Below are 20,049 nucleotides of genomic sequence, written 5' to 3'. Positions count from 1 at the left end.
TATCATATCAGTGGAGACATTTTTAAATAGTAAAATGATAGACAAATGCAATGTAATATTATATTAGAAAGTCTTACCTAAATTGCAGAGACTTACAATTTTTTATTACCATAATGTATCCATCACTTCTAGAATGATGAAACTGCTGTGTTTGTTGCCCACATCATTTCTTTGTTTACTCTTTTATTTAACAAATAGTTACTGGTGCATGTTAAGACTTCAATGGAGACCAAAACCAGATATGGTCATTCAGTAGGGCCAGTACATGGTAACAGCGCACAAGCACACATCGGGTTTTATCGTGGTGGAAAGCAGAAAGGAAAGGGGCGTGGACTTTGCTGAGCACAGCTGCATGTCTGGTTCTTCCTCAAGCACAAGGAGCCCATTCTCACCTCAGGCTCTAATATTACAGGTTTCTCTCTTGGGGAGCTTTTTCCACAACTTTGTATGGCTAACTTCTGACTTAACATAACTCTCTTGGTCATTCTTTATCCCTTCTTCTCCACCTTTTCCTTCATGGCACTTTCCCTGCTTACATTGTCTGCTGTATTAGTCCTCCTTTAGGTTGCATACTCTGTAAGGACGCAATTTCGTTATTCTTGTTACTACTATATTCCTACCCCAGAAAAATGTATTGTGCACAATCATTATCTGTTGAATGAATGCATTGTCCTGTGTTCAGCAGATTTTAAGAGCATGTGAGTGGTCAGGGAAGCTTTCCTTACCAAAGTGGCTTTTGAATATGGGATGTAAAAGATGCAAAAGAATACATAAGAGAAAAGTGAGGGAGAGAATTTCAGGTAGAGGAAACAACGCTCAAAGAACTCCTGGGACAGAAGGAACTATAACTAGAGGAATACAAGATTTTAGAAGTAACAGATCAAAACAGTGTAATGTTAGGTACAGTAGAACAGAGAAAAAGATGTGGTTTCATATCAAACAGAATAAGTCTTCATGTTGACTGGCTAGAACCAAATTGCAAAACACTTTCGATAGTTTCTTATAAAATTAAATCATTAGTTATCATATGACCTAGAAATTTCACTCTTAGGTACTTACCCAACATAAATAGAGACATTTCTTTGCATGGACCAGTACACAGATATTCACAGTGCCCTCATTTATAATATCCCATAACTGGAAACAGATGTCCATCAGTAGGTGATGAAAAGCAAGCATGATTATGAGCAGTGGAATATACTCCCCCTGAACAAAAGCGTGGACTACTGATGCATACAACAGTGTGGATGAATCCCAGAAATATAATACTGAGAGGAAATCAGACAGAAAGGGTACATGTGCTCCATGTAAATTAGGCAAACTAATTTAAAGTAACAGCAAGCAGATCTGTGTTGTCTGGATTTGAGGTGAAGTAATTCATTATTGGAAATAATGATGGAGGTTACATGGATGTATTCATTTATCAAAATTCATCCAACTTTATAAGAGTGTATTTTATTGTATTTTAGCTGTACCTCAATTAAGTTAATTGGGCAAAGGCTAAGCCACAGTGTGGGAAAAGTTATTTCCAACAAAGGATTATCATCCATAATTTATTAAAAAAAATATTTTCAAACCACTTGCTCTTTGTGTTCCACAAGGGTGTTCTCTTGTACATGCATACAAAAAATAGCCTGAAATAACACAAGCCAATTAGAAGGGCTCTGGGACTGGGGCAGACTAGAGAAAAGGTGGTATCCTTGTCTTCATGTTTTAGAGTGTATTGGTCTTTTCAACAGTGGTATATATTCATGTATTATATTTCAAATTTAAAAAGAAAACTTTGTCAAGGGAATGAGGGGAAAAGAAAAGAGAAGCAGATTTTTAAATAACTGAGGCTGGGCGTCAGTGGGTAGAGGCCTTGCAAGGTTCAAGTGAAATTACTGATATTTACTCTTAGTTATTTATTCACTTGATCAGTCATAAGGTTTATCTTATTTTCTTTCTTACAGATTTTCCAGAGTCAGAAAAATTGACTTTGTTCATTGCAAACATGTGGCATGATATATTTATCTCTCAATCAGTGATTAATAAGGCAATGCAGCTAGTTGCCAGGCAACGTGCTAAAGGAGAGGTTCTGAACTGTTTAAGAGCTTTTCTCAACTGGGAAAAGGTGAGGTTTATTTTTACTTCTTGTAATACCATACTTGGTAGATCTCATGTAAATGTTATTATTTGCTATTCTGTTAGGTGATAGTCCTTTTAGAGATAATATATTCTGTGCCTTACATCCTTTAAAATGTCATTTTAGCTTAAGCTTTTTATTTTTTTAACATTAAGTATGTATGTGATTCTTTGGAAAGAATTGAATTATAGACCTGTGTATTGTGTTAATTTAATAGTTTACTTTGTGCACTAATTTATGACTGATGAGATTATACATATGTCTAAGGGCTCCAACGAGAGCTGTAAACAATTTATTTCTACAGTATGTACTAAGAAAAATTATCTTAACTTTTTCCTGTTACTATTTTTCTGAATCTTATATTTTGTATTTTTCTTTCTAGTTGATGGAATTTCTTTATTATTTTCTTTGGTAACTGATGTGCTAATATAGTATCTAGGTTGGTGTTTTAGTTTTTGATATTAATATTGATTAGATTTCTATTTTCTTGAACAAAAAAGAAGCCACTCTCCCAGGCCTATAGGGCCACTTGGCTCCTGTGCCATCCTCCGCTTGTGTAAAGGAGCCTTCTTCTTTGGCCAGTTTGCGATGAAGCCAGATGTGATGATTTGATAAAAAGAGACATTATTTATAAAGAAAATAGAATTTTATTAAATGTATTTACCCTGTATCAGATTAAATACAAATATAAAATCAAAGCTATAAAATATGAGGAATACTTGTGGGGAATATATAATTAAAGTACAAGACTTCCAAATTCTCTTACAGATTTCAACAGAACTGGTAGATAAAAATGAGTAGAGACATAATGGAATCCTATATAATAAAGAGGTAATATGCAAATTGACCATTACTCCAACACACAAGATGGCCACTCCCATGTAGGCAAAGATGGCTGCCCCCATGTGGACACAAGATGGCTGGCAGGGGAGGGAAGTAGTGGGTGATCAAGCCAGCAGGAGAAGGCAGTTGGGGGCAATCAGGCCTGAAAGGGAGGACAGTTGGGGGAAACCCAGGGCTCCAGGGAATGGCAGTTAGAGGCAGTGGAGGGCATTTGGGGGCAACCAGGCCTGCAGGGGAGGGCAGTTTGGGGCAATTGGGCAAGCAAGTGAGGAGAGTAAAGAGTGATTGGGCCAGCAGGGGAGGGCAGTTGAGGCAACCAGGCTTTCAGGGGAGGGCATTTAGGGGTGATCAGGCCATCAGGGGAGGGCAGTTAGGGGCAAACGGACCAGCCGGGGAGCAGTTGGTTAGGGGTGATCAGGCTGGCAAGCAAACAGTTGGAAGCCAGCAGCCCCGGATTGTAAGGGATCCCAGATTGGAGAGGGTGCAGGCTGGGCTGAGGGACACCCCCTCCCCCCCCTTTGTGCACAAGTTTTGTGCACTTGGCTTCTAGTCTCTATATATATCTAAGTGACCAAATGACCAGTTGCTATGGTATACACTGACCACCAGGGGGCAGACACTCAATGCAGGTGCTGCCCCATGATGGTCAGTGTGCTCCCACAGTCAACCTCCCATGGTCAGTACTCCTTGCCAGCTGGCTAGGCCAAGGGACCCCACCCATGCATGAGTTTGTGCACTGGGCCTCTGATAATATAAAATGTAAACTTGAATGAAGAATATGCATTTTTTCATATTTTGTAAATGTGGCACTTTTATAAAAACTAGTCATGATTTGGGCCACATAAAACTTTTAATATTTAAAAAGCAAAGATTTTACATACACAGTTGTCTTGTTTTCAATAAAATTGGACATAATTAATTCAAAGATTTCAGAAAAATTCCATAAAAGTGACTTGGAAGTTTAAATACACAGCCCTGGACAATCTGGGAACAAATAGAAGCCCAACACTAAGTTCACAATCTTTCAAATGTCATTGAGAAGGAAAATTTTCATAACAAAGATCTCTGGTTTTGTAAAACCTGTATTCATTAAAGTACTTTAAATGTCTTTATTATTAAGTAAATAAGTAAAGTTGCTGGTAATCATCTTAAAAATTAAAAGTCTATGACAAGATCTAAAAAATATATAGTTTAAAAGGTAATACATGTAAGTAGAGAACAAAAAACAAAATGGAAAGCATTGTCTTTAAAAATGCTAATAAGATTGATAACTTAGTTTAGATTAATGAAAAAAAGAGAAAAGCCAAAAATAGCCAAGAATTTGGCTGAGGATAAAGATGTATCTTCATTTATAGGATAGTGACCAAGAAGACTATCACCTACCTACAATCTAGAGCAACAGATTTGGAAACATAGAATGATTTCTTAACAAAATAAAACTGACCAAAATTGGTTTTAGGGATAAAACACTTGATTAAACCTGTTGTTTTCAATGATCATAGAAGAGGTTGAGAAGATGAGTAAGAATGTACTATACAAAAATCATGTGTAGATTTCACTTGTATTTTGCCTCATCTTTATAGAGCCAGATAATCTCAGAGTTTTTCAGAAATAAAAGATTCAAAGAGCTCTGTTCATTTTTCATAATAAATCCTAGTAAAAAAAAAAAAATTACACAAGAAAACAATTATAAATCCACTTTGGTAATTACCCAAGAGAAGTCAGTCACATTTATGTCACTTGTGTATGAATGCTCATAGCACCATCCTATGTAATAAAAGCCTAATATGCTAAGTGTCTGGTTGTCCGGTTGTCTGTTCAACCAGTCAAAGTGTAATATGCTAAGGATATGCTAAGGCCATTCAACTGCTCGCTATGCTGTGCACTGACTACCAGGGAACAGTCGACTGGTGACCTGTCGCTATGATGTGCACTGACTACCAGGGTGCAGACAGTTGATCAGTCGACCAGTCACTATAACATGCACTGACCACTAGGGGTCAGACACTCAATGCAGGAGCTGTCCCCTGGTGGTTAGTGTGCTCCCCAGGGGGAGCACCACTTAGCCAGAAGCCAGGCTCATGGCTGGCAAGCACAGCGGCGATGGTGAGAGTCTCTCTCGCCTCCGTGGCAGTTGGACATTCCTCAAGGGCTCCCAGACTGTGAGAGAGTGCAGGCCAGGCTGAGGGGCCCTCTCCCGCTGAGTGCACGAATTTCATGCACCAAGTCTTTAAATGTAGTCTAAAGCTATTGGGTGCATGGATAAACTCTGCTATACCTATATAACGGATTACTGCTCAGCAACAAAAAGGAATATTCAGACTACCAATGCATGTAAAACTTGGATAAATATTAAAAACCATGCACAGGTGTGAAATAGTGGCTAGTACTATCTGACTCAATTTTGTGAATTTCTAGAAAGAAATTAGAGTCAGAAAAATGACTGAATTTATAGAATTCTTTAAAGCTTAAATGTTTTTATTATAACAAGAATTTTAAACCTCTGATTAGAGTTAATGAAATTTTGCATTAAGTCTGGATTGTAGCTAGTCTCTTTTCTATCTGACTGGGTTCTACATCCTGCTTCGAGCTTTTTATCTGGCCTACCAACCACCAACCATCTCAGATATGGCACATGTCCTAAAATAATATGGCATTATTTTAGGACATGTGCCATATCTGAGATAAACCTAGTTCCTTATTCAAAATACAACTTTCAGAAGGTGTCTTTTAAAACTAAATGGTCATTTGATGCTTGTTTTACTCTTTGAGGATACTTATGTGTTGTTATACTTGAACACTAAATTTTATTTGTTTGTTTGCTAGAATGCTCCTGCAGATGTTGGCTTCATGGTTTCTAAGCTGCTTTTGACCATACAGTTATGTCCAAAAACAGAATTTCAGTCCAGTGAAAAATTTGGTGAAGACCTAAGTGATAACACTTGGGAATACATATTTGCCATTGATCTGCTCTGCTGCCATCAGAAATGGATTTGGACACATGATAACATTATAAGGTACAGGGCTCTTTTCTAATTTTAATTGAGTAATTCTTACACACACACACACACACACACACACACACACACACACACACATATATATATATTATAAATAAAAGGCTAATATGCAAAGTCTCCACTCAGGAGTTAGACCAGGAGACCAGGAGTTCAATCGCTCAGTATGATGTGCACTGACCACCAGGAGGCGACATGGAATGAAGGAAGGCTCTACCCCATAGCAGGCAGCTGGGAAAGGAAGGCCCCCGCTGGCAGCCAGAAGGCTCCGATCGGCCCTGATCGCTGGCCAGGGCTAGGGACCCTACCTGTGCATGAATTTTGTAAACCAGGTTTAATTATAGGCTAAATCTATTGAATGTTTACTGAATTACGGTTTGAATAATTTTTACTGTATAAGGTGGATGTAGCATTTACAAGTGACAATTTGATTTGGGTAAGAGTTAATAAAACTACCCTTAAAGTACTTGTATCACTATCATATCTCCTTGCTTTATTTTTTTTTGTGCAAATATCTGTCACTACTTTTCATTATAGTCTGTTATTCATGTCTCTCCTAAGGATAAATGACACATGACAGAGACCCTTTGGTTCACTGGCATGGTCTAGCATGTAAGATGGTGCCTATGTAAGGGAGGTGCTCAACAAATATTTGTAGACTGGAACATAATGACCATTATTTTAGTATAAAAATACTCTGGAAAACCCCACATGGAACAGAAATATTCAGAATTCTAGGTTAGCAGCTCTTCTCACCTGAGGTTTTAGGGGAAAAATGACTAATGAATTGCCTTTTCTCTGTGCATCTAGAATTCTGGCACTAGCTATCATTTTGGAAGAATGGAGATGATAGTCAAATTTTTGTTCTGTAATTCTTAATTTTCTTGGAACCCTGACTGAGAAAGGCTGGTTTGAAGGAGTTTATGACATTGAAACTGATTCACCAAAGATTAATAGTCCATATCCTTGAGATACTGGAGGAATTTATCCTTTGGAAATTTGTTCTCTCATTTTCCCCCCTCCTTAACCAAGGGAAAGATTATATATTTAAATGTCAGCAATGGGGAATTGAATTATTTAATGAGATACAGCCATATTAAAATAGCTGTAAACGGATTTTTATGCAATGACATGGAAGTGTTTCATAGTCTCTTATTACCTGGGCCTCACCTTCTAACTTTATGGGAATGGGAGCCTAGAAGGCAGTTGGCTCCTCTGTCTGTTAGTGACTTGACAAAGGACACCACCAGGGATAATGCTAAACAGAGGTTTTTGTTCAAGGTCCTCCTGCAAGTGATGAAGACAGTGACTTCAGACCCTGATTCCTAAGCACTGTAGTCACTTCCCCATGTTTTAAACTTACATGCACATGTAGAAGTGTGTGAAAAGCCCAAGATTAGAAGAGTAATAATTATCTAAGAATGTATTATTTGGGATGCTTTTGGTTTGCATTTAACTTTTTTAGTACAATAAATGCTATGTAAGATGCAAACACATTTTTTTTTAAAAGAGCAGAGAGGAATTGGCACTGTTTTCTGAGATTAGAAATTTTCCTAAATTCAGCTAGTAGCTAGTTTTTTGTTTGTTTGTTTGTTTTTTAATTTCCATTATTTTAGTTCTTTTTTTACAAAACAGCCTATTTAACCTTTCTCTTCTTATAGAAACTGTTAACATTTAGAACACATGAGCTGTGTTAATGTCTGGAAGATTTAAGTGAAAATCCAGTTCCTCCCTTCCTGTTCTGTGATTTGGGAACATTGTTCAGCTTTTCTATGCAAAATCTTATAAGAAGGGTTAAAACAGAGAATAAAGATGTAAAATTGATGTTTATAAACTCTTTTAAGCCAATGTGGGCCCATTTATTCTGATAGTAGGATAGTTTGTGAGCTTCTAGTGTCCTCTTTTCAATATAAAAAGTAACATTTTCAGAAGTTCCTCTTGTTCACTAATTATCTACCTTTTACAGATCATTTAAAATACACACACACACACACACACACACACACACACACATATATATATAAAATTTGATTTCAGAGAGGAAGGGGAAGGAATAGAGAAATATAAACATGAGAAAAAAAAGTCATTGATTTGTTGCCTCCTGCATGCCCCCTACTGGGTATCAGAAATCAAACTGACCTCCTAGTTCATGGGTTGATGCTCAACCACATAGCATCACTGGCTGGGTTCTTACAGACCATTTTTAAGGTAATGCATACTCTCATACATATGTGTATTGTTGTTACTTTATAGTAAGGAGCTGTGGCCTGTAATGGATAAGTGGATAAAATACAGAAAAGGACATGCTAATATTGCATATATTCCTGACATTATTATAGCATCGATACTAAGGCTGATTGGTGAGTTGTCTTTTGAATTAAATTTTTTCTTGACCATAGTCATGTCAGATAATAAGTGTATAATAAAATACGTTCACTGAAACTTCTTCATAATAACTAATTTTGTAGCTATTAGAGTAGATACTTTTGCACTTAATTCAGTCTTTTTACTTACACTCTTTATAAATTAGTGTTTTTATCCATCTTTGTCAGAGATTAAGGTTGTTAATCAGAATACATTTTATTCATAATTGAATTCTTACTTCTCGGATACTAATATTAATCTATTCTATATACATGTACATACTTGCATATATATACACCAGGATACATAAATTGCCATAAATTATACTATAGTCTCTTTTGGTTCCTAAAATAAGACTTATCTCCTATTTTTTTCATGCTTGCCCAATAAGGATCACTTTTTGTATTTCCATAATTATGAACTTTTGTATTGTTTTATTCTAATCTGAATATACAGAAATTAAAATCATTGTTTAAATGAGACGTAGACTCTTTAATATCAGATTTAAGGAAGGACCTCAATGGACATTTGGTTTTGCACCAACCTAAAATCACATCTTTAGTTTTAAAATTTACCTATTCTTTTTCCTCTTTGCCTCATCTCTGACATGCTGCTCTCTAGGCTCTGCAGCATTATCAGAAATGACCCCGCAGCTCAGGATAGCTGGTGCGAGTTTTTCTAAAATTCTGAACAATAATAAATTTTCTTGCTGTGACAGGCTTACTTTTAAGAAAATGTCTTCTTCAGTCTGAATAGCTGTAGTTTGTCAGTTTTTCAGTGAAAATTTGGTGTTTCATAGAAAAAGAACCAATTTCCCTCCCAAATGAAACATCTGCACAGGTGCTTTCCCTAGAGATAAGCAGTGTGCCTGGTGTGCAGGGGGGAGTGTTTCAGGGACACTTCGTGCCATCACAAGTTGTGTGCCAGGGGGCTAGATGTAATAGGAATGACTGTGACTGCTTCTTCAAGGACATTCTTAAGGTAAATTGGCTTCTTTTGACTACAAGCTTCTGGTGATGAAGAAAGACCTACGTATAGCATGGCACCACTGCCTTGATTGGGGCTGAGAGTCCTTAACCAACCATTGCTTTTCCATTGTCAGTCCCTGTCTCAGCTCTGAAAAGAAGGCACATAACCTTCTTAGTATTGTTGTGAAAATAGTTTTGACCTTGAGGACTTGGGGGTGGGAGGGATGGTCTGAAAACTGCACTTGAGAGCTGCTGTTCCACATTGCAAAGACAGTCCTGTTACACAGCTGCATTGTAATAGCAAAGGGTTCTACCAGAGTGTGTGTTTGATGGGATCACAGTCTTAGAGTTGGCCTTTTAACGTAACAGAAGTTAGCCATTTCACACTGAAACTACTGAAACCACCCATTCTTCTACATTCCCGTTTATTATAACTTAACTGAAAAAGCAAAGCATTGTATATCACCTGTATACGTAAATAAAAAATGACCAAGCATTTTGGTCACTCCTGAAAGACAAATTGTACTTTATTAATTTCTGGTCCTTGTCCATTTAACCTATTTTCACTTAAGAATAAGTACCCATTTTAACTTCAGGATCACTAAAATTAATGTACGTAATATTTTATGAAAGAATACAAATTTTAAATTCTTATGAAAAGTTAATCAACATTTAACCAAAGATTCTATTTTGTTTTATTTTTTTACCCCTAGGTCGTTTAGGCCAATTGGGTTTGAAAGAAGGGTTTCCTTCTGCTGTGAAAAATATTAGTTCGGTCATCGGTATGTTCATACAGCATGCCCAGGATGAAGGTACCCTTCTGTTTATGAAGCGCTTGCATTTCTTGTACTAACCCATACTTTGTGCTCACTGGGTCTGGGCATCACACTCTGCTCCTCTCAGGGCCTGATAGATGAGGAGAGGAGATAAGGATAATTTATAAAGCTGTAATCTAGCTACTAGCTACAAGTTCAGCATTGACATTTGAACCAGAGCCACAGCTCTTTACCCAGTGCCACACATATTTGCTTACTAAAATTTTGTTTTAAATCTCTATATCTGCTTTACTCCTAGATCTTTGTGTGTGTGTGTGTGTGTGTGTGTGTGTGTGTGTGTGGTTATTATGAGCCCCACTCTGTGCTGTTCTTAATTGCCTTGTAGATTAGGGGGAAGTAATTTTAAAGCTGCAGTACTGTTTATATTTTCAGCATTAACATATGTGTGAGTTTTGTTATATTTTTATTTTAAATCATAGCAGTTTTGCCCATTTGGACATCACATCACTAAAATATATAGTTAATAATAAATTTTAATTAAATAACTCCTAAATTTTTAAAGTATTTCAGTAAGTAGACCTTAACTAAATTTTAATATATTTAATTAAATAATTCATAAATTAACTTATGCTAAATGAGAACTATAATCTACTAGAGGTCCAGTGCACAAAATTTGTACGGGGGTTGGGGTGGGGGAATTGTCCCTCAGCCCAGCCTGCGCCCTCTCCAATCTGGGACCCCCGCTTAGGCCCAATCCTACTGGTAGGATCATAATCCAGGACTGTTGGCTCCCAATTGCTCACCTGCCTGCCTTCCTGATTGCCCCTAACCTCTTCTGCCTGCCAGCCTGACCACCCCCTAACCACTTCCTTGCCAGTCTGATTGATACCTAACTGTTCCCCTGCCAGCCTGTTTGCCCCTAACTGCCCACTCTTGCAGGCCTGGTCCCCCCCAACTGCTCTCTCCTGCAGGCCTGTGTGTGTGTCCCATCTCCCCCCCCCCCCCCCCCCCAACTGACCTCTCCTGCAGGCTTGATCGTCCCCAATTGTCCTCCCTTCTAGGCCTGGTCCCCCCCAACTGCCCTCCCCTGTTGGCCATCTTGTGGTGGCCATCTTGTGTCCACATGGCGGCAGGATCTTTGACTACATGGGGTGGCCATCTTATTTGTTGGAGTGATGGTCAATTTGCATATCACTATTTTATTAGATAGGATAATAAGTAACCCAGCTATAATCTAATTATATGCTATAATCTATAATCATATACTGTAATGTAGTATGTGAAAGTATGGTACATGAGATAATTTTGCATTTGTTCTCATTTAATTCTGATTTTCATTTCCAAAGTCCCCTTATAAAACAATTCAGTGGCTAGTTAATGGAGTCATTTATTTGACGAATGCTCTGGGATCCACATTTTTGTTAAAATGTAAACATGGGAGTGTGATGATTCCAGAACTGCTTTGGGAGGCTTAGCTAATGCTGGACATGAGGGGGCCAAAGCTCTACAGCCTTGTGCCTCCGGGAACAGGCCAGCCCCTGTCGGCACACAGCCAGCACCAGAACCCTGTGCAGAACTGCACTGCGTTTTTTCATTTTCCCCATTTGTAGACAAGTTTTAAATTAATTATTTTATTGTGGATCTTGTTTTATATTTAGTTTTTAGTGTGGTAGAAAATGTTCTGAATAGTATTCAGTAGGTTATACCATTAAAAATTTGAATAACGGACACATTTTTATGTGATGACGGACATGAAAATTCTTTTCAGATATACCATGGGGTATACAGCTAGCAGCTGTGTATGCCCTTTGTGACTTGAGTCCCAGCAATCCAGCAGAAATATCCAAGATCCTGGAAGCCTGGCGCAAGGAGACCTCACACAGTGTTCCGTCTGCAGTGGTCAGCTCCCTGGAGGAAGTCGGTGCATTGTGTGCGGAGGAATTTGGCTAAGCCCCGCTGCACTGCGCCTGGAGAAGTGCCTTCACCTATCTTGAGTATGAACAGGTTAATCGGCTTTCAGAATACAAACCGAGGTTACACAAAACAGACGCAAGAGAGAAAATGCGAAGAGGCTGTCCTCGCTGTGGCAAGGAGACAGGAGAAATACACAGTGGCACAGCCGTGTTTCCCTAAACCACATACTTAAATCACTTAACGTCTGTCGTGACTACATGACAAATGGATTATATTATTGTGTCTTGGTCAAACAACAAAAACTTGAACTTAGCCCTTTTTGCTGCAGAAAGTGCCCTTTTAGTCGCTTTTTAAAATTGACTGGCATTTTATAATGAATTTAATATGAAAGCATTTATTTGGTTCCTCAGTTAATTCTGGCCTTGCATTCAAATGAATTACTAGGAGAAACTAAATTGGCTAAAAACGAACTAGAAGACTCTCCACTGTCTTAGATGGAAACAGGCTACAGAAGCTGTTCTCATGGCATAGTGTGCATCTGATCCGAGGAGAAAACAGGGAGCCTCCGCAACTCACCTTTATGCGTTTTCTTCATAGGCGTTCTGTAACTAAAGTCCCTTCAGCTATTTAACTATCTGCCAGGAAAGGAGTCTGAGAAGTCGAGTCCACTGCAGGGTCTGTGTCAGGACGTGTACGTACGGATTCAGAGGCATCCAGAGCCCTTCGCCGTGTACATAGGGACAGTGCGATAATGTGTGTCACATTCGATGATGTTCCGCTTTCGGAATTTTAGTATTTGTACAGAGAAAATGGGTTTAATAACTCACCGTGGTTCTGATTTGTCTTATATCCATCATTTCTTAAATCTCTTGTATGTGTTTTTTTATAATAAAAAATAAAAGTAAGCCATGTACATTATTGTTCTGATCAGTGAAGACGACGGCCATTCGGAAGGAGACCCCGCTTCTGCATAGACACGTGCTGCTGCACCAGCATTTTGCTGTGAGTTCTCCATGATGCTCAGTGCTAGCAGAGACCAGATGCCTAAGTGTTGATTGGCCTCCTGACTAGATATGTTTGTTTAATTACAGTTGCTGCCCTTTACAAATCACATTTGACAAGTGTTTTACTCCTTTGTGTTTTTTTTAAGTAATTATAACAAAACAGATTTGTGAACAACTCTGTGTAGCCCTTTAGAAGCTGTTGTTTGCTGCATTCACTTTTCTGCCAGTATTTATTGAGCATGTGCTCTCTGCCGGTTCCTTGCTGGGAGGTCCTTGTGAACAGGCAGTGAGAAACAAGTTTTCAAAGTCCTGTGATCTATTGGTAGAGAAAAACCCTAAGCAGTCACCCTAATAAGTCAACAGTTGAAAATTTTGTTGTGTTTGGTGAAAAAAAAAAAAAAAACCACCATAGAGGTTTGCAATAGAATAGCAGGGTAGAGTGTGCTCTTCCTAGGTGCTGGTTAAGAAGGGTCCCTCTGAGGAAATAACACTTGAGTCAGGACCTGAGAGAAGGGAGCCAGCCAACCTTGAAAGTAGGGTATGCCTTGGACAGGTGAGTGTCACTGTGAGGGAAAGAGCCTCTTGTGTGCAGAAATGAGGCTGATAGAGCCAGGCACTCTGTTTAAGGGACAAGTGTCATTTGTCCAGTTATACAGGTAACTGCCAGCCCCTGGGATCTAGGCAGCCCTGGGCTTGTGCAGAGATTAAACATAGAAGTCACCTGAGATTACAGTTCACAGGCTGTTCTGTGATAAAAGGGTATGAGAAGGGCAAGAGGTGAAGCAGAGGGACCTTCAGGAGGTAGGGCAGAGATTACCATGGTAGATGGATTCCATGTGTCTTCTGGAGGTCAAATCAATGCTAAGTTCCTGAACTGGGTAAGGACAGGTAAGAATCAAGATTCCAGGTTACTGAGTTGGGCTCTGGGTGTGTGTGTGTGGGGGGGGGGGGGGGGGGGGAAGACACAGCTACATAGGTTTGTGGTAGGAATCACAAATCCTGGATGCTGGTTTGGGACATGGGGCTCTTAAGACATCCAAGTGGAAGGGGCAGGAGCCTTCACAGGCAGGCTGGAGGTCAGACAAGATCAAGCATAAGTTAGGAAGTTGATAAGTGTGTGGAAGCTATTTAAAACCGTGTGTTGGGGGGTGGTGGGGGGGGTGCGTGCACGTTGCACGCACCAAGGGAGAAAACTTCCCAGAGGGCAGGAGGTGGTGGTGTAGTAGTACCTTGGTTGTTTCTTTGTCAGATCCAAGAAAGCAGGCATTGGCCATCTGTGCTTGAAGCTGCAGGGTTGGGTGGTGCGAGCCAACCAGGTGATGGTTGGGTTTTGCATTCTGTGGGTGCTGTGACCTCAGTGAGCATTTACCACATAACAGTTGGCTTAAAGTGATCAAAGTGAAAGGGAGGTCAGTCAGGAAGAGAAGAGCAGGTCTGCAGGCACATTTCTTTTTTTCTTTTTTCTTTTTTGAATATTTGCCTAGTGGATAAATTTATTAAAATGTTCAAAACATTTTTTTTAACCTCAGCAATTTTATGTGTTTTTAGTTAGTGGAGAATAAGTAACACCTAACGCTTTCTGCTGTTGCTATTCTTCACCAACTAAGAGTTTGTCGGCATCTGCTCTGTGTTGTGACCTGATGATAAACGGGCCTGAACTTGCCTGTGGTGCTGTTTCACCCTCAGAGGGTGAAGCAGTTTAAGCTGTTAATAAATTTAATTTCTGATATTCAAACAGAACGTCGTCGTAGGGTTTTATCATTTGAAAAAAATTAAAAAGTGAATAAACCTGGAGTTGGATGGACCTTTAGGCTGGCACAGGTTCTGGGCACCCAAGCTGGGCACAACAGGCTGGTGTGCTGCCCTGCAGTGACTCGTGCCAGTGGAGTGGTAACAGCCCAGGAGCCTGAGGAGCTGTTCCCAGTGGGGTAGTGGCTGTGAGGGAGAGCGATGGCCAGTGGCCAGTGGCCAGTGGCAGTGATCTTTATGGACAACTTCACGAAGCACATTTCCAGGGATGGCCCAACATCATTCCAAGCACAAAGTCAGCCGGTAGATGATACTTCAGGTTGTAATTTCCCACTCGGTGGCTTATTTTGTTAAGAGAACATGGATGAAACAGGATCTGTACTTGGGGATAAAGAGCTGCACTGTGGCCATTAGAGGGCACTGCAGACTCGCCCATGAACTAGGCTGGCGGAAGAACTACAAAGGATAATGTCATTTGATAGAGAGGCCACTCCCCTTACCCCCCAATTTGCTCAAATTCTTCCCTGGATATTTTTTGATCCTAAAGCAAAATGTTTTTACTAAAAAGCAAAATGAAGCAGTGGCAGGTGGATGAGTGATAATGGGTGGAAGGTTCTGTGAGCACTCTCCTGATCAGTCTGGTATAAAAGTAATTAGTTAGGAAATCCTGTCCACATTGGACATCTTAATTTTTTTTTCAAGTAACATTTCCAACACATTCTCATGTAGAACCACATTGTAAAGAGTCTACAGTGAATAGAGCTTCAATTTACCTAAGACTACAATTGCAAGAAAGGGCTCAATGAGGAGTATCCTAGAAGTTGAGGGGAGTTTTGAAGGTAAGAGAGCCATTCATTTAAACACTCCTCTTCCACTTGCCTGACACTTGCTTAGGGAAATACACTGTTCTCCGTTTTGATAGTGAAACAAAGGGGGAGTTCTTTTTCCAGCCCCTGAAGAGATGTTTAAGATGTGCTTGTTTCTATGAATTGAAAACCAGTCACTATATCACGATCAGTTTGTCCAGCACATTTTCAGTTACATGGTTCTATGTAAGCAAAGACAATTGTGGGTGAAGTGCCATTGAGAAATGCTACAATTCAGTTTTATGAAAATGAAAGCATTTGCTTGCTTTTATGGACTTTGGGGTTTTGTGAGCAGTGTTAGGATCTTGGTGGGCGCTGCTTGGGCCTCCCCTGCCTCCCCATCCCTTGCATGCCAGGGTTTACCTTGGGGCCAGATGGACCTCTGATTCTCCTGCAGAGAGAGGGGTACTGTCCAGCATCCTCTGAGGAGCCCTGTGCATGGGGACAGGACGAGGACACCTGGCTGGTGGGCCTCCAGAACAGTGGTTCTCAAAGGCATGGCCTCACCCCAGACCCACAAATGCCAAAGTGGGAGTCTGGTGTTGAGGTGTATGGAGCCCACCAGCAGGTGGAGAACCTGAGAGCTGCTGCCATCCTATTCAGCCTGGCACCTGCCCTCTGCTCTGGGCTCTGCCTTCCCAGCCAGTTCCTATATCGGTTCCCCAATTGTCCCCCTTCTTGGTTCATTTCAGTGGAAATTTGGGAGCAAGTGGAGGACAGCTTGGTAACTGCCTTTATCTTGAACTGAGCCAGGTCCCTTTTAAATTTTTGTGTGTGTGGTCTGTAGGGATGTTTTTTTCTTAACAAATAGTTACTGATTGCTGCTGTGAAGTAATCTCACCCTAAATCATGAGTGTACAACTGACAAAACTTAAGAGAACAGCAGGATGTTGAAATGTCCACCCTGAACCCAGCACACCTTGGCACCCAGAGTAACTGCCTCTTGTGATTGTCGTGTTTTTATATGTAAATTTGTATTATTACATTTTCATTTGAATAGTATAAATTATAATCCAATGTATTTTATTACTTAATCTTTTCATGTTATTCATGTGTTGTATGCAAGTAGTAAATTAAATATTAAAACAGGTCACACACTGGAATGTCCGTCTCCCTCTCATCCCTCTCTCCCGGGGGCAGCTCTATCTCCTGCTGTTGACAGCAACTTCCCTCCAAAGACCCTCAGGCCCGGTGCATCCTGGGGGCGGGAGGGAATGGCCATTCCAACTGTCCCCATGTAACGCAATGTCAGGACCTCACTGCTCTTCTCCACCCATTTCTTCTGATAATCCCCAAGATTGATAACATAGGAGGTGTCTTGTGCTCATCTCCCTACTCTGCTCACCCTGCCAGTGTGGAATCAGGTTTTACGTGCCTGCATTTCCATGCTTACATTTCTGCTTGGAAGTTCTCCCCTAGGGTGGGAGCCATGGTGAAGGGAGGACTTCAGGTTATATGAAGTGAAACATATTTAGCGTTTCAAAGTGAGTTCCCACCAAACCCTAGAGTGCTAGACTGCTGTGGAGGGTTGTCCCTTTGCTCTGGCCCCAGGATTCTGGGTTCTGTATGATAAAAGGAAGGAGGGAGGGAGGGAGGGAGGGAGGGAGGGAGGGAGGGAGGGAGGGAGGGAGGAGAGGAGGGAGGGAGGGAGGAAGGAAGGAGAGGGGTGCCTGACCTAGAGTCAGGAGTGCTGTGTGCCTGCCCAGCAGGGCTCTGACCCACTGATGGGGCGCATAGTCTGAAGTAAAGGGCTGGCCAGCAGGTAGCATGTAATGTGGTCCGAGGCCACTTTCTTTACCCAACTTTCATCCCATGGGGACTCATATACCGAACTCCTAACTCAGGCTTGTTTTATGATTCCCTGAAATCCAAGCTAGTATCAGACTCTTCAAACCAACCCTAATACAAATGCAGGGAAACCTCAAATGGAACAATGATTCTGACTTTTGAAGAATAATCACATTTAAAAATTTTGACAGCTCTTTAAGAGAAATGTACCTAGTAGTGTTTCAGTTGGAATTTAGAGGCAGAACATGTGGTTTTATGATGAGGTAACCATGTGTTATGAGGTGACCGAGTCACTGGCCATTCGTCCGCACTGCTTTGTTTTGCACTATACGTAAGGTGACTTTGATTGTGTGGACCAGTAAAAGGGGGCTGGATGTTAGCAAAACAAAGAACAAAAAAGGATAAGACCACATCTCAGGTGTCCTCCCCCAGAGCACCTTTCCCGTGCAGTAGGGAAGCCCAACCTTGATCTGCCCATCAACCACTAGGAAATGAGAGGTGATCAAGAACTCACTTTGTTTTAATAGAAAACAGTAGTCACGTTTGCAAATATTTGGACAAGTCTAACCTCCAGAGATTTCCTTCATAGGAAAACTATTGTGAAATACTCCGAGTTTCTGTGGGGAGTAAGGCCTCCTGACTGGTATCCCTATGTATTTTGATGTTTCACCTTTTGGGGGAGAAATGTTTCTGGAGAAAGAAGATGGAGTTTTCACAAAAAGGCACTTAACCTACTGTGGTTTCTTTTGTTAAGTGGAGCCCCCTTCCAGTGCCCTCAGCTGACCTGGTCACAAGGAAGGTTAAGGGGAAGGTGAGGAGGACCTTTGTGACAGCCCTGTACCTACCAAGCATAAGGCCCAAGCCCTACTGTCATTTCGGCAAACTCCCATTAAGAATTGAGCTGCTGGCCCCTGGCCAGAGTGGCTCAGGTTAGAGTAGGGGTGTCGAACTCAATCAGAGAAGGGGCCAAAATCTAAAATCCAGCCTAAACCGCGGGCCGAATGGTTTACTGAACAGTCATAAACTGTCATTGTGATGGAAACGCAGCGGAGTGCAGTGATGACAGCGCGGTGCGGGCCACATTGCAAGGCCTGGCGGGATGGATTTGGCCCGCGGGCCTTGTGTTTGACACATGTGGATTAGAGCATCATCCTTACACTGGAAGATCAGGCATTCAATTCCCAGTTAGGGCACATATCTCTCTCACATCCTCTCTCTCAAACACATATCTCTCTCTCTCTCCTCCCCCATCCCCAGCCTCCCTTTCTAAGAAAAGAAAATTCTGTTCCCGGCAAGGTTTGTCTCAATCTGCTTTTACCTCACCCTGGGGACATTGAAAAGAGGAAAGAGGTTGTGAGGTGGAGAACCTGCCATTTATAGGGTGTTTACTTCCTCCAGAGTCTCCTTAATGTGGAAACATCTAGAAAAGCAGAGTTGGTATCCATTGTGGCAGGAACTCTAGGGTCAGATCTCTCCCAGAGATGTGTGATCAGCTGAGGGAGAGATGTGGAGAAAAACAAGCACAGCCCTGCTCCTCACTTTATAATGAAGTGTATTGTAAAAAGGTCATGAGGCCTTTTTGCAGGTCAGCTATCAGGATGCCGCTTTCACAGTGACTTGTTTAGGAAGCAGGGAGCTCACGCTGTCCTGGAGAGCTGCCTTCATAGAAGGAGAAGCATGACGCATGCAGTCTATGCAGGATGCTCACACCACCCCTCTCTGATTTCCTGCCACCGAGGGCTGGCCTTTGCATATTGAAAATCTGTTTGTTCAATCGGCAGTGGAGCAGAAAATAGAATTGGCAAGGCATTCACTCTTAACCTTTTCTAGTATGTATTTTTAAAAGAGAATGGAATTCAACTCCAATCATCTTGGCCATCATCCAAAATAATGTTTTTAATGCATCTTCCTGTTTATAAAGACTGCATAAAGATTTAAGTTTTCTGGATTTGGATGCCATTTTGAAATGCTTGACTAATTTATATATAGAAATACAAGCATTAGAAAAACTAAAGTAAGATAAATATAGTTCCAGAAATTGTCAGTTTCCCTCCTTTTATAAATGGCTGTCTTTAGTTACATATCCCCATTTTATAATGAACGCAAGAAAAAAATCTCGTGAATAGTTTCATCTTATTCACAAATTGAGCTTTGTATTAGTCTTCTACCTGGCATCCTTTTTACTCAAATTTCACAAAACCGTATGCTTGAATCCAATTGTGTTGTTGTTGTTTGTTCTTCTTTTTTCTTTTCTTCTTTTTTTAATCCCATGCAAGTGTTTTCAATGGGAAATTAATGCATCCAGAAATGCTATCAGTTTCCTAGTTCTGCCACCGCAAGATGAGGCCTGAAGTCACTTTACCTACCTTCCCAGTAGGGGGCGCCTGCGCCTTGGTCATGAGCCCTAAACCATCCACCCATCATTCCACACACATACATAGAAACACAGTTTTAGAAGAGGAAACAAGAGACGGCAAGGTGTATTTTTTTCAGGTTAACCCAATGCCCTCTTTTTCCAAGTGTGCTCCTGATGTATGTTTTAAAGAACAAACTTTCACAGAAGTAGAAGGTATGTCAGCTGGAGGAGGTAGTGCTTCCAGAGAGCAAGGGAATAGCACAGAACTTCAGAGAAAAG

The 20,049-nt window shown here is 40.7% G+C and overlaps 1 protein-coding gene across 7 annotated transcripts in view; it reads left to right on the top strand.

The window, feature by feature from the left end:
- ICE1 (interactor of little elongation complex ELL subunit 1) overlaps positions 1-12,920 on the top strand; it is a 60,057-nt gene extending 47,137 nt beyond the window's left edge. For 4 of the 7 annotated variants that reach the window (XM_045571699.1, XM_036408781.2, XM_045571697.1 and 1 more), the window contains 5 exons: positions 1,953-2,113; positions 5,795-5,985; positions 8,239-8,345; positions 10,031-10,129; positions 11,862-12,920. In XM_045571699.1, the coding sequence (XP_045427655.1) occupies positions 1,953-2,113; positions 5,795-5,985; positions 8,239-8,345; positions 10,031-10,129; positions 11,862-12,043 (740 nt within the window). In that variant the 3' untranslated portion in view covers positions 12,044-12,920. Of the gene's footprint in view, positions 1-1,952; positions 2,114-5,794; positions 5,986-8,238; positions 8,346-10,030; positions 10,130-11,861 lie in introns of those variants that run through there. The other 3 variants (XM_045571698.1, XM_045571700.1, XM_045571701.1) reach the window with 3 other exon arrangements.
- Positions 12,921-20,049: the final 7,129 nt, after the last annotated feature.

The sequence above is a fragment of the Pipistrellus kuhlii genome, unplaced genomic scaffold (genome assembly GCF_014108245.1).
Source record: "Pipistrellus kuhlii isolate mPipKuh1 unplaced genomic scaffold, mPipKuh1.p scaffold_m20_p_4, whole genome shotgun sequence".
Classification (NCBI taxonomy): Eukaryota; Metazoa; Chordata; class Mammalia; order Chiroptera; family Vespertilionidae; genus Pipistrellus; species Pipistrellus kuhlii.
Note: the sequence above shows the minus strand (reverse complement) of the source record. Positions and strands in the feature narration are given on the sequence as shown.